The 14,834-nt window shown below is 46.0% G+C and overlaps 1 protein-coding gene and 1 long non-coding RNA gene across 4 annotated transcripts in view; one reads left to right on the top strand and one right to left on the bottom strand.

Moving 5' to 3' along the window:
• Positions 1-3,461, bottom strand: part of SLC22A23 (solute carrier family 22 member 23) — a 107,402-nt gene extending 103,941 nt beyond the window's left edge. For 2 of the 3 annotated variants that reach the window (XM_081014800.1, XM_081014798.1), the window contains exon 1: positions 2,143-3,461. In XM_081014800.1, coding sequence (XP_080870926.1) covers positions 2,143-2,718 — 576 coding nt within the window. In that variant the 5' untranslated portion in view covers positions 2,719-3,461. The remainder of the gene's footprint in view (positions 1-2,142) is intronic. The other variant, XM_081014799.1, reaches the window with a different exon arrangement.
• LOC308482201 lies at positions 3,411-12,249 on the top strand. Its single transcript, XR_013989144.1, has 2 exons — positions 3,411-3,502; positions 11,949-12,249. It is a non-coding gene; the product is annotated as an uncharacterized lncRNA (long non-coding RNA).
• Positions 12,250-14,834: the final 2,585 nt, after the last annotated feature.

The following is a 14,834-nucleotide window of genomic DNA, read 5'->3' as shown; positions in this document are numbered from 1 at the left end:
GGAGTATGTTGTTGTCCAGAAGCACCAAGCAGTGAGATGAGAGCATGATGGGAGGGAGCTAATGAGATATTTTGAGGATTCTCCGGGATTATAGCCCCATCCCAGCTACGCTGAGAGACAACAGCAACTGGAGGAATTTATATATTTATTTATATATTTACATATTCAGACGGACACACACAGAGAAAAGGAAAATGATTAGAGCACCTCATTTGAAATCCTATGGAATGATAGATAAGGCATTAACACACATAGTAATTGCTAAAAATGCAGCTGTTATCTTAATGATCAATATATCAACTGAAATGTAATCAGATGTTAATAAAAAAATATGAACCGCAGCCATATAAGAACTGGACAAAAAACACTGATTAAGGAGCGCTGGAAACCACTTTGATTAAATTGTATAAATTTTGAATTAACTGGAATTGTTTTGATGTTAATTGGAATCTGTATAATTGACAAAACTGTGGTAATGTTAGGTAAATATTGGAAAATTGCTTTAATTAAAAAAGAAAGAAAGAAATGGTGATTAGCGAAAGAAGCCAGGGTCAGTAACTGTGGTTTGAAGTTGACTATAGAGCAGTGAAACTAGATAACACTAACCACAGTTTATCCAGATTTGGGGAGAATGAGTTATCATATTTAGCTGAAAATGGAAGTGAAAGCTTCCAATTTTCTTCACATGAGCACATCAGAGGATAAGGGGGTGAGAGTATAAGTGCACAAACCCAACTATGGTTTAGTGTTACATGCAAATATCGCTGCAGCCATAACTAGAAAAGAGTTATTCTAGCACCCCTAAAGCTCCAGCGCTTTCTTATCATACACTGTGGATAGCAAGCTGTCTCAATACAGTACAGTCCTAAGCAGATTTACTCATAAGAAAGACCTACTGAACTGAATTGCCTCAAATTGTAAGCTAACCTTGTTCCAACTTGCCTCCCACTGGCAAATGCCTCAAGTCACATTACTGTACAGGGATGCTCTATTTGTTGTGAGTAATTCATTACAGAAATATCATGGGTGTCAGCAATGGCCGCAACTCCTGACTGAGAAATGTACACAATGGAATCCACATCTAGACACACTTGTACAGGCAGTGCAAAAGAATGTTTCAGTAGCATGTGATTCAGAGGGTAAGAGTACAGACACTTTATCACAGGGGGGAAAACATTTACCCAACACTGTTGCTGTTCAAAAGCAGAGTGTTGTAACCGCTTGTATTAAAATTGGGTCACTGGGAGTTGTAAAGGACCATGAAAACAAATGCAGTATTTTATGGGCTGGAGACAATAAAGATTAGGCCTGCTCTTTCTCTAGCAAGACCAGACGACACTCCTGGGATGTCCTTACATGACATCACTGAATGCACTAGGGAAAGATATTCCTGCATTCCAACCCTTACAACACACCCTTCAGAATAAGTTTATACTCATGGGTTCCACTTGATTCACGCTGCTGCTCAACCCCAACATCATCTCCACCACACTCTCACAACCAGTATCAAAGAACTTCAATCCTCAACACAAGGAGATGAGCTGCATTGAAAGAAAGAGACCTGGAATCTGCTCAGAGGTCCTTTCCCCTTCATTGATTCACATATTCAAAGGCCAGTTTAGACGGCAGCGTTGGCCACACAAGATACTGCCAAAATGCCTTCTCCCCAAGTAGCATAACATTTACATGTCCTTCTCCCCAGCGCCACACGGTTATTTGGCATGCCCACCAGAACTGGCATTTCAGCAGAGGGGCTGGACTACATACTTTGCATGCTGTTGGACACTCATTGGCCCAAACATTGCCTCCTCCACGCAGAAGGCAACTTTTTGCAATCTAAACCAGGTGGCTTTGCATGGCAAGGCAACTCAGAGACTGAGACCTGGGCACAAACTGATCCCTGCACCAGATGCCCTCTCCGGAGTCCTTTGCAGCTCTGCAACTGAAACTGTACCCTCTTGCCTCAGTCCAGCGCACAGCTCAGTTGCAGGGCAAAGAGTCTGCATGCAGCAGGTGCCAGGTTCACTCCCAGTTAAAAGGGTCACAGGTGCCAGGGCTGGGACGAACAAACGTCTCAGTCCTGACCCAGCTGCTACTGGGCAGTTTAGGGCAGCTTCAGACATGTACATTATGAGTGCTTACCTTGCTGACTATGTTCTGCTGAAGGCCAGCCGAGATCCGGTGATATCTCTCGCTACAGTCACAGTAACTGTCGTTCTTCCCCTCGGGGGTGGGCAGTTCTGGCGCCGCCAGCATCCCCCTGCTGTAGCTGCTGCTGTGGTTGTAGCTGGGGCTGGTGGCGAGGCCCCGAGCAGCAGCGGGCAGGTGCGGGTGCCCCGTCCAGTTGCCCTGCCCATCCGTGCCCTTGCACCAAGAGACAGGCTGCACCAAGAGGAAGCTGTCCGAGAACTGGCTGAAGCCGATGAACAGGGCCGGGATCCAGGTGAGCAGGATGAGGGTCTTCTGGTGCCCGCCGCCCAGCCCGCCCAGGAGAGGCAGCACCGAGCCATCGTAATCCAAGAGCAGCGGGTTGCACGACCCGGAAGGAGGCGGAGGCGGAGGCAGGCTCTGGATCTCCGCCGCCAGACCCCCGGCAGGAGGGGCGGCCGTCGCCGCAGCAGCCGCAGGGTCCGCCTCCCCGGCCGGCAAAGAGCCGTTCTCCTCGGGTAGCTGCCGCCCTCCTCCGCCGCCCTCCTCTCGTCGCCGGTCTATCGCCATCCGGAGAAGCTCACATAGAGAAGATCGGGGCCGGTGCTGTTGCTGCTGGTGGCGGCGGCGGCGCGCCGCGCGTACCGGCGACGGCTGCGATCCAATGGCCGGCAACCCTGTGGCGATCGGCGCGATCCGAGGAGGCGGCTTTCCCGTCAGGAGTCTCCGCCAACACGCACATAGGGGTCCGGTTCGCCGCGGAGACGGCGGCAGCGGTGGTCTCTCCCGCCTTTGCCTCCCCGCGCGTCAAGGCGCGCCCATCCTCCGCCACTCCCTGCCCGCCTTTCTTCCCTCTCCAGATAACCTTCGCGCGTCTCCGTCGACGTGCTCCCTACACACACACCCGCCGGCCACCAAGACTCTGCTGGGCGGCCTGGAGCCGAGGGTTATCCGAACTATTATTATTTTTTAAAGGTCCATTTCAGGTCACTGCGGCTGCAGCTCGCGGAAGGACCCGGCGCCTGGCTCCTCGCGGGCTCTCGCCAGCCCCGGTTGCCGCACATCAGGCTCCTTCGGCCCTGGGGGCGGCGTTTTCCCCCCTCGCCCGGCGAGGAGGGTCCGAAGGAGACGAATCCCTTGCGCGGCGGCGGCGGCGGCGGCGGCGCCTTCTCCTTCTTCGGTGGCGCGTCGCCTCAGCTCTCCTCAGGAGGCGGCCGGCTTCCCTTTCTCGGGAAGGGGGTGGGGTGAGTGGGGAGGCCTCGCTCGTCTCGCCCTTTCTTCCAGCGCTCGCCTCGCAACCTGAAAGCCCAGCCCCCTGACCCACAGCCCGCCTACGGCTCCGCCTCTCCCTGAGGTAAAGGTAACGAGGGCTGCTCCGCCGCAGCACCTGCTGCTGCCGCCGCCGCCGCTGCCGCGGGACTAACCCGACGCGACCACCCGGCTCCCCCTGCAGGGGACGCCCGGGACGGCCCCGCCCCCTCGACCCCTGAGGGAGCGAACGGCGCGAATTGCGCCCCAGAAGTGGCGGGGAGCCTCGGCGTGAGCGCCCGGGGACGGGGCAGGCGGTCGGGCGGTTCGTGAGGGGACTTCTCGTGGGGCATGGGGCGGGGGGAATAGGTCGTGTGGGTCGCAGCCAACGCAAACCCGGCGTCTGTTCGCCCGTCTCTGCGTATGTCCCAGCCGGAGAACCGAGCGGAGTCTCCTGTGAGAAGATATAGAGAGGGGTGTTCTCCTGACTGGTTTAAGCTGCAGTCCTGCGCACGCTCAGTGAACCTCGAGTAAATCCCATTGAATTCAGTACGTCTGAGAACAGACGTGAGCTGTCCTGCAGCACCCAGCCCTGTACCTTTGCACCAGCCTAGCTGCCTGCCTGCCTGCAGTGCCAACGTAATATTACCGCAGTGCAAGTCTAACCTTTTGTTCTGTGGCTGATATTGCTGGTATCTCAGGTGCTTTCAGTTCGAAAGGGGCTGTGGATAGATTATAAGGGAAACCCAATGGAAATCAGAGGCAATGTGTTTGGTGTGTATCCTGATTGTCCTTTCTTAGAGGTGCATATTTTTTTTTTTCAAAAGGCCCGGACATGTTTGAATTAAGATATAATAACCTGACTGCCTTGCACCATTTAGAGGCAAGACACAGAAATGTGGTTTTATTTATTTATTTATTTATTTCAAATCTAATTAGTATCTTCGAGTCAGGTGCTATTTATGCAAGATGTACTAATATGGCCACATCTCTTTTTACAATTCTTTCTACCATTATTTTCTGGGAAACCTCATCTCCCGTAAGGAAAATAATAAACCAGCAGATGCTCATTTGTGCTGCATCATATGTTTAAAGAACTAATATAGTTGTATTGTTTGGGATGCTGGAAGCAAAAATGGCTCAGTCCTGCTCAGGTGAGGAGCAAACAGAAGCAAGGGTGAACCAATAGGGACTGCCTCCCAAAGCATCACCACACACATGATAAACTGTCCACCAAAAAAGAAAGAGAGAGAGAGAGAGAGCTTCCACAACAGCAGTGAGCATGCATGCAAAACAGGCTTTTGTTTTTACTTTAAATGGATTTTCCACTGCGAAGGGAAATCTGTGTTAACTGCTTCTTTTTAAAGTACAAAGTGGCTTTTTGGTGACAATTATGTCATGTGAACAGTGTGAGAAACTTGTGTGCAAGAGCAGCACCGATTCCACAGCAAACCTCTGACTAGTTTAAGCCACTTTGCTTCCAAGTGGACACACAGAGGATTGTGCTGTACAAATGTCACTGGCACTGCAATCCTATTACTCAGAAGTAATTCCCACTGTGATAAGTGGAACTCGCTCTCAGGTAAGTCAGCGCGCATACTAGGATTGTGGCACAGTCTGAGGGTTTTTTTATCCGCACCAAACATTTTAAGAACATAGCTTTCCCCCAAAGAAGCCTGGGAAGTGTAGTTTTCACACACATACACAGAGCTACAATTCTCAGCACCCTTAACAACCCACAGTTCCCAGGATCTTTGGGGGAAGCTGTGTGCTTTAAATGGATAGTGTGGCTGTAGCCTGAGGCTCTGCTTTGGAAAACCAACCTTGGCAGGTGCACCTCACCCACTTCCTGCTGAAAGTTTATTAATTAACTGGTTGGGCCAGTTTTGAAAAGGTCAAGTGATCACCTAATTCCTGAAGGGTACTGGCCCAAAGTTTGTGCTGCTTGTAAGATTGACTGGTTTTGCTGTTCCTCTTCTCCCCTTGTCTTTGTAAATTGGAGCTTGAGGCTTTTTTTCTTAGTGGTTGCTGTACCTCAGGTTACATATGCTTCAGGTTACATACACTTCAGGTTACAGACTCCGCTACTCTCTCTGCAAACAGATCAAGCTTTGGGTCCCTCCAGAGTAGAGGTGTACAGTGGTACTTCAGGTTACAGATGCTTCAGGTTACAGACTCCACTAACCCAGAAATTTTACCTCGGGTTAATAACTTTGCTTCAGGATGAGAACAGAAATCGTGCTCCGGCAGCGCGGCGGCAGCAGGAGGCCCCGTTAGCTAAAGTGGTTAAGAACAGTTTCAGGTTAAGAACTGACCTCCAGAACGAATTAAGTACTTAACCTGAGGTACCACTGTACCACTTTTAAGTAGCACCAGTTTAGTTAACGTAAGTCACATCTGAATCAGGTTTAGCATACATGTGCTGGTGACTGACTAACAGAAATCTGTGTGAGGCTATAACCAGTGGTGCAGTTAGAAAGGTAGCAATTATGATGCTTTAGATAGTAATGTGTGCTTCTTCACTAGCTAGCTAGCTAGACAGACAGCCCTGCTGTGCTAGGAGATTCCCTTTCTCATCCTGCCTACTAGGGTGGCCCTGGACCTCTGCTCCCCAAAGTTCAGCCATGATAGTATCCCTGACTGCTACTGATGTGGGTTGCCCCAATTGTGTTTTGGGGGGGGGGGATTTGGAAATTTCAGGAAAGGGGCTTAGTGCTGACGTTACCACTCTCCCACCCACAACATGTTGTCCCAAATCTTCCCAAGGGGCATTTTGTGGCCACTTACTTTCTGGAGTTTCACATAACCAACCCTGTTCTTGGTGGATTTAACTCTGGGTCTAAGATAACTGATTTGGATATGTTGGATTTTCTGGGCTAGCCTACCTCTCCCCCCACCTCTTTTTACTTGTCTTTGTTCTTGTACTCCTTCTATATCTCAGCATGTGCTTCATTCAAAACCCTTGTATCTCTTCTCTGAGTCTGATGTCCTCAGAGCTTATTTTTTTTACTTTGTTTTTGTTGTGTGCTTAATGTTTCCCTGTGCACAGTTTATTTCTTTTATTAAAAAAGTAGAAATATACAAAACCACATGCGCACAAGTCTAAAAAGATTACAAATCATTATCAGGAAAAAAGGTTACTACTGCTAAAGAACTACAAACCCTGTTCCCAGCCTAGATTCTTGTGCAGGCGACCTATTTTCCGTTGCTAACGTTCTGTCATTTTCTCTTTTATTTCTTGCTTTATATTATGCGGGAGCATAAGTTTTCAGTCTCACACTGTGCATCTTGATACATAGACTTTGTTGAAATTTAGCATGACTGCATCAGGCTATGTCTATGACATCATTGGTAATGCCAATACGACGTGGTATTGAGCCAGGATGCAGTTGTGATTCTGTAGTCCAGCCTTACCCTGTCCTTCACTCTGTGCTTGGAGTTGTTGACTAATGGAGGAGTTGTCAACATTGTGCTTTTCTAGCACGGCAAATACAGTGGTGCCTCGCAAGACGAAATTAATCCGTTCCGCGAGTGTCTTCGTCTAGCGGTTTTTTCGTCTTGCGAAGCAACCCTATTAGCGGCTTAACGGATTAGCGCTATTAGCGGTTTAGCGGCTATTAAAGGCTTAAAAGCTTAGCGGATTAGCTGCTAAAAGGCTATTAAAGGCTTAGCGGCTTAGATAAAGGGGGGGGGAGCGAAAAAAAATCTCAAGACTCGCAAGACATTTTCGTCTTGCAAAGCAAGCCCATAGGGAAATTCGTCCTGCGAAGCAACTCAGAAATGGAAAACCCTTTCGTCTAGCGGGTTTTCCGTCTTGCGAGGCATTCGTCTTGCGGGGCACCACTGTATATGGAACCCATTTGTCTATGTGAGTCTACCTCCCTTTGCATTACATTTCTACAGGGAGTATCTGTGGATAATGGAGGGATCCACACTGAAGAGGGATTGTGATGCTGACAATACACGGTTAAGATTTGTGATGAATGTTGGCATATCTGTACCCGTCTCACGCTTTGCACCTTATTACTTATTTCTGAGCCTTGTTCTGCACAATCATACTGGCCATCTGCTATGTCCAGCTCCTATGCCCTTTTGAATTGATGGCTAATTTCGCTATGCTGTCGCAAGGGCCAATAGATGTGATCCTATCCTGTAGGTTTATTCCTTGAGGGAGGATATAATTAGACTATGAAACTGTTTGTTTCAGTATGCCAACCCTCATAAAACAGTAGTAGATGATTTGTTAGTGGGTGTATGTCAGTTCCTCTGCTGTTCCACTGCATCAGTTAAAACAAACAACCATAACCAAACCTTCAGCTCATATTTTATATGGCACATATATGCTACGTTGAGAGTCTGCATTCTCCTGGGACGGGTTATTACAATGAAAATGGAATTGGTTCGATCTCTCTACTCCATACAGCAAGACCAGAACATATGAAGGAGCATGTCCCTTAAAACACAGAACCGCCAGAGGATTTGGTACGATGTATTTATTTTATTTTGTTTCTTGCAATGTTTCATTGTTTAGATTAACAAAACAAAACAAAACAAAACTTTCAGGGAAGCTGAGAATAGAAACATGAGAATAACAATGATTTTCTTTTATTAAAAAAAAAAGTTATTTTAAAGAGCGCTAGTACAAAAATAGCATTGGAACAGAAACAAAGTAAAAGACTCCAGATCATAACAGTGCATTCGTATGTACATTTTCGCAGAGGCATTTGTGTCAGCAGGATTCCACCCCCCACACTCCCGGGAGATGGAAGACAAAGTAATTACTACCAAAAACAAGCATACATAGTGTTATGAGTTTGGGGGGCGGGGAGAGTGGACTGTATGCTGAGACCCTACTAATCCTTGGATCCAGCAGGTGTTAAAATATAAGGAAGGATTCAACTTCCTGGAATAGCCAGGCTAGCTTCCTGGTGAGGTGATAGCCTAGGTAATGGGCCATTAAGGGCACAAAAGAAGCGGATCTATGCCAGATAGCAAATGGGCTCCCTCAAATAATTGGTAGTTAGAAAAACCACCGGAGTGGAGAGTTTGAGTTATGTGAGCCAGCAGACTAAAAGCTGCGTGTAGCAGGCTGGGAAGCGAGAAAGACAGAGCGATGCCTGATCTCTGCTTTGAATCCAGGCAGAAGCAATATCCTCTCGGGGTGTTAATGCTGTGAACCCCTCCATCATAGGCTCAAGTTTTATATATGTCCATATATCCTAAAGACGCCTCTGCTGTACCTCATTCCAAAGGTAACACGAACCCTGGGTAAGCGCCTGGAACCCCTGTAATCTTGCACCGCACAGAGATTGAGGTGGTGTGCAAAAATATGTTCCTAGCAGCAGAGAACTGGTCCATCATGTCAGGTGGATCTGGTGATTGATCGGCCATGGGGTCTGGGTGGCCCTAGCTGCTGAGAAGCTAATATTGCAGGTGTAGCACTCCAATGTTTCTCAACAGGTATGAACAGCTGTTCATCCATAGACTTGGCATCTAGACAATCTTGCTCCATCAGCAGCTGAAAGGCTCAGTTCTTTCGACCTGTTGTCACTTGCATTGCTGCAACAATAAGCTTCACAGCCACCCCTCCCCAATTTCCCTAAAGTGCACACACCCACACCCCAGGATAAACAACACAGGATGTTATGTACTGAGTTGAATAGGATCCAAAATGCAGCAGTCTGATTGGTCCTAGAACAATAGGATCCAAAATGCAGCAGTCTGATTGGTCCTCAAACAATAGGATTCAGATTGCAGCAGTCTGATTGGTCCTAGAACAATGCAGCAGTATGATTGGTCCGCAGGAGCCACCCAATCCAGCTCCAGATGGAAGTGAATCCGCAACCTGATTGGCCTACAGGAGAATCCCAGAATTAGCCAATCATGTGCAGCCCATTGTGTAAATAATGTATATAAAGCAGATATTTTGGGGGAACTTTCATTCCTCACTACTATGAGCTGAATAAAGAGCATGAAATCCACTCTCGACTCCAAGTATATTTCACAGGACTAAACATCAGAGCTGGCCTATACTACTATTACTTCTTCCCAGTAAAATGGGTACAATAGTATGGGGTTACTTTGCATGGCTGGTATAGCCCATGTGCTCTGAGCCACAGCTGTTGCCCCTGCAATATGAATATAATGGGATGGGTTTTAACTGCATAGGCAATGGCGAGGGGAGCAAATTATTTTGGGGCTGAAATAAGCTCAGAGTTAGAGAAATCACAAACTCTCATTTATGGTGGGGGTGGGATGCCCTATTTTGAATAAACGACTGTAGAGAGGATACACTGTTATAGGTCCCATTTGTTCTGATTCTCACTTGTTCTGAAATATTGTAAGAGAGGGATGATGACACTGAAACAATATTTTGCTTTGTCTGTATCACAGAGGACAATATTCTGGACTCAAATACTTTATCTAACTTATTTCCCTTTTGACCCTAGAAAAACAGATTAAACTATTCCCATACAAAATTCTCTGAAAGTAAAACTATTTTAGATTAATTACACATGCATAAAACATAAGAACTGTAATTTCTTTCCCACAAACAAAAGTGCTATCCAATAGAGCATTGTGGTTAAGAAATCAATCTTTCAAAAATCAATGTTAAAAGTTCAACCTTCATCTCGTTCTTTATGCACTAAAATGCAAACTCTTAGATCACGGTAAATTATCTAACACAATTGTGAACTTTGCCGCATGGCATTACATCTACAGGCATTTGCCAAGCAGAACAAAATGTCTTAGCAACTTGAGTGTCAATTAGGTAAGTATACAAATCAAAATGAAGAGAAAATTAGTCCAACTGAAGCCAAAGAGTTTGGGGCTCACAACTGTGAGCTGGTGTGCATATAGACTTGCCTGCTTCCATCACTCTGCATCAAAAGTGAATAAAGTTTAAACTTTACTTACAGTTGGTATCATGAGCTAGCAGATCATTTGGTTCTCAGCGTAAAGGTCTGTCTGTTCCTCATTAGTAATAATAAGAGGCAACATACTGGTAGTTTGAATATCTCTGGTGAAATCAATAGCTGCATTATGACATCATGCTGAACCCTGGTTTGTATTAATCATGATTTGAGCTTCCAAATTTACAAAAGCTATCCATAGTTGCAAAGTACTTTTGATTTACATCCTCTCAGCAAGGTTGTAAGCTGACAATGTAATAATAGCCATAACTATGGTTTGCCAATTTCCTGTGTGATCCAATACATGTCTCTTCAAAATTGTGACCCTTTGAGCTCAGTGGGAGTTTCTCCCAGGTAAGTGAATGTAGGATTGTAGACATCTACAGCAAACACCACTGGCATAAACCATGTTTTGCAAACCCACTTCATACTATGGTTTTGGATTATAGTTTGCCCACCACTCCCAGTCATCATGCCAAATCATGTCAGTCATCATGTTAAATCAGGGGTCACAAACATGGCGTCCATGGGTGCCAGTGGTCCTGCTGGTACCTGCTATGGCATGTACAAAAGGTCTCAGTAAATTTGTTGTTGTTGTTTAGTCGTTTAGTCATGTCCGACTCTTCGTGATCCCATGGACCAGAGCACGCCAGGCACTCCAGTCTTCCACTGCCTCCCGCAGTTTGGTCAAACTCATGCTGGTAGCTTCGAGAACACTGTCCAACCACCTCATCCTCTGCCGTCCCCTTCTTGTGCCCTCCATCTTTACCAACATCAGGGTCTTTTCCAGGGAGTCTTCTCTTCTCATGAGGTGGCCAAAGTATTGGAGTCTCAGCTTCATGATCTGTCCTTCCAGTGAGCACTCAGAGCTGATTTCCTTAAGAATGGATAGGTTTGCTCTTCTTGCAGTCCATGGGACTCTCAAGAGTCTCCTCCAGCACCATAATTCAAAAGCATCAATTCTTCGGCGATCAGCCTTCTTTATGGTCCAGCTTTCACTTCCATACATCACTACTGGGGAAACCGTAGCTTTAACTATATGGACCTTTGTTGGCAAGGTGATGCCTCTGCTTTGTCTCAGTAAATATCTCTCCATGAATACACAAAACATGAGAGGCTGTTTGCTCTTCCTGCTCAGTTCCTGTTTATGGTGGCTAAGCCTCTCCTGCTTTAAACACATCCCTTTAAACAAACCCAAATTTCATTGCATGAGTGCTAGCCTGCTGAAATTTTGCTCAGTTCCTGCCACCATCACAGACAGTGTGCAAAAATCTGTAAGGCTATGCAGGCTTCAGTGAAACTTAGTTATAGTTGCTTTTGTAAATCTCATTTAATAAGATAAATGGCGGTAATTCACATTCCTTTTCAAAAGTAGACTTTGGGAAGATTTCATCTTTTTCAGGTGAAACATTTCATAAAGAAATTTTTTCTGAGTGATCTGTAGGATACTTGTGCAGTGGACATTTAGAAGCTTCTTCCAATTCCTCAGGCTCCAGCATAATTTTTTTTTAAGGACTCAACAGAATATAAAGCAAATGTTCTTTGTTCCTTTGAATCTTTGCTCTAATTCATAGGTATAATTGTTCAAAGCTGCTTCAGAAGCATTCTTTCTGAATTAAGATTCTGGTTCATTTTCAGGGGTAGTGGCAGAACATGATTCACCGGGCTGAGACATCTCATCGTAAAAACTGCTATTTCTTATTTCTTTTCTTTGGAAATTGTGCCAAAGCCCCCAATAACTTCTGCTGCAAGACATGTTTCCTGCAGAATTTTGGGCCATCAATCTCTGAGTTGCTTTTGTTCTTCAACAATACCAGCAGTGTGAGTTTACTCTGATTCAAGAAATATTCCTCTGGCTTGTAAAAGTTTGTATCTGTCATATAGAATGCTTGAAAGAACTTTGGACCAGAACTTAGACAATAAAAGGTTTGAAAATTAACTTTTTGGTGCTTACATTTGTTATCAGCGGCAACCAATCCAGTGTTTTCTCTAGTGTGTCCACAAAACCTCAACTTTGCCAAGGTCCTACCTTATTCGCAGGTAATAGCAGCCCATGTGGTGGGTGGGGCCAGCCTCCTGACATCAGCTGAAGCAATGCTTATCTCAGGAGGTTGGGCTCACCATCACAAGGACTACTGTTGCTTGTGATTGAGATTAGTGTGTCAGATTTAATTCAAAAGCATGCACCAGTGCTTGCAGAATACCTGGAAGACTGTGTGTTAGTGGATAGGCAGCTTTAGCATGTGTCAGACTGAGAATGGAATGAGCCACATATCTGTTACAATCTTCCAACACACAGGGCCAGGACTGAAAAACACAAAATGTCGCAGGTAATAATTCCCCGAAGATTTAGTGAATGGGAAGCACATGGAGCATACACAGCAAATTAGGTTTTTGACACGAACACCTTTTATTTCCCCTGATGTATTGAAGCCATTATCAAATCCTTGACCTCTACAGTTGTCAAGAGGAATGCCTTGATGTGCCAACCTTTCAGTTAGCATTTCAGCTTCCCACTTTTTCCTATTAAAAAAACCAAAAGCATGAGTAGGCAACCTAAAGCCCAGGGGCCGGATTCGGCCCCATCGCCTTCTAAATCCAGCCTGCAGACGGTCCAGGAATCAGCGTGTTTTTACATGAGTAGAATGTGTCCTTTTATTTAAAATGCATCTCTGGGTTATTTGTGGGGCCTGCCTGGTGTTTTTACATGAGTAGAATGTGTGTTCTTATTTAAAATGCATCTCTGGGTTATTTGTGGGGCATAGGAATTTGTTCATATTTTTTTTTCCAAAATATAGTCTGGTTCCCCACAGGGTCTGAGGGACAGTGGACCAGCCCCCTGCTGAAAAAGTTTGCTGACCGCTGCCCAAAAGTTTATGAACTCAGAAACCTTTATTAATATTCAATGTACCATTGTATTAATTACAAATTGCAGTATCAACTCACATTTTTCCTGGTGGGAGACATTAGCAGTGGGATAAGATTGTTTGTGTGTGTGCCAGCAAGAGTGGCCTTCTGCACATTGTTGCCATGTAAGTCAATAAACTCATTGTGACTCCCCCATGACTGATAAGCAGCCTGTTCTGCCCTCACATTGTTCTGCCCTCCTTTTGCTTCTGCTTCACTTTAGCCAAATGATCGCAAAGTGATGCTTTCAGAATGAGCTATTCATTGAAAGGTTCAAAGAAAGTTGTCATTGTGTGGGCTGCCAACCAAATAATAATAATAATAATAATAATAATAATAATAATAATTTATTATTTATACCCCCCCCATCTGGCTCGGCTTCCCCAGTCACTCTGGGCGGCTTCCAACAAAATATTAAAATACAGTAATGCATCAAACAATAAAAGCTTCCCTAAACAGGGCTGCCTTCAGATGTCTTCTGAATTATTATCTCCTTGGAATGCAAAGCCACTTGAAGCAAGATTTAAACATCCAACCATCTTTCTGCTATTTCTTTTATCTTGCTGTATCTGTTAATTTATGTTTTTTACCCACACCGTCCACTCCATGCCCACCCAGCAGTGACTACAGCGATTCCTTTCACTGGCAGCAATGAGTATTATGCTCTATGCTCTTTCCATATTCACAGGAAGCTGCCTTGAACTGAGTTGAACCCCAGGCCCAGCTAAGGTAAAGGCAAAGGGAGCCCTGACCATTAGGTCCAGTCGTGGCCGACTCTGGGGTTGCGGCGCTCATCTCGCTTTACTGGCCAAGGGAGCCAGCGTACAGCTTCCGGGTCATGTGGCCAGCATGACTAAGCCGCTTCTGGCGAACCAGAGCAGTTCACGAAAACGCTGTTTACCTTCCCGCCGGAGCGGTACCTATTTATCTACTTGCACTTTGATGTGCTTTCGAACTGCTAGGTTGGCAGGAGCAGGGACTGAGCAACGGGAGCTCACCCTGTCGCAAGGATTCGAACCACCAACCTTCTGATCGGCAAGCCCTAGGCTCTGTGATTGGCAACATCTCTCCATGGGTTCAGATAGAAGACATGCTCAGCCCTACCTGAAGGTACCACACATTGAACCTGGGACCTTCTGAATTCAAAGCACATGCTCTGCCACTGAGCTATGGCCCTTCTGCAGGCTCAGGTATTTTTATTATTTAGATTGCAGCATTTTCCCCCACAATTGGTGACTACCCTTCATTTTTTTGCCAACACACTACCAGGAGGAGGGCGGAAGGGAATAAACACAATGTTCAAATGCTACACACTACAACCGTGTGGTTACTTTATACTTATTTTGGAGCAGGTGGCACTGTGGTCTAAACCGCTTGGGCTTGCCGATCGGAAGGTTGGTGGTTCGAATCCCCGTGACGGGGTGAGCTCCTGTTGCTCTGTCCCAGCTTTTGCCAATGTAGCAGCTCGAAAGCACACCAGTGCAAGTAGATAAACAGGTACCGCTATGGTGGGAAGGTAAATGGCGTTTCCTTGTGCTCTGGCTTCCGTCACGGTGTCCCGTTGCACCAGAAACGGTTTAGTCATGCTGGCCACATGACTCGGAAAGCTGTCTGTGG

The sequence above is a fragment of the Podarcis pityusensis genome (genome assembly GCF_964106645.2).
Source record: "Podarcis pityusensis genome assembly, chromosome: 7".
NCBI lineage: Eukaryota > Metazoa > Chordata > Lepidosauria > Squamata > Lacertidae > Podarcis > Podarcis pityusensis.
Note: the sequence above shows the minus strand (reverse complement) of the source record. Positions and strands in the feature narration are given on the sequence as shown.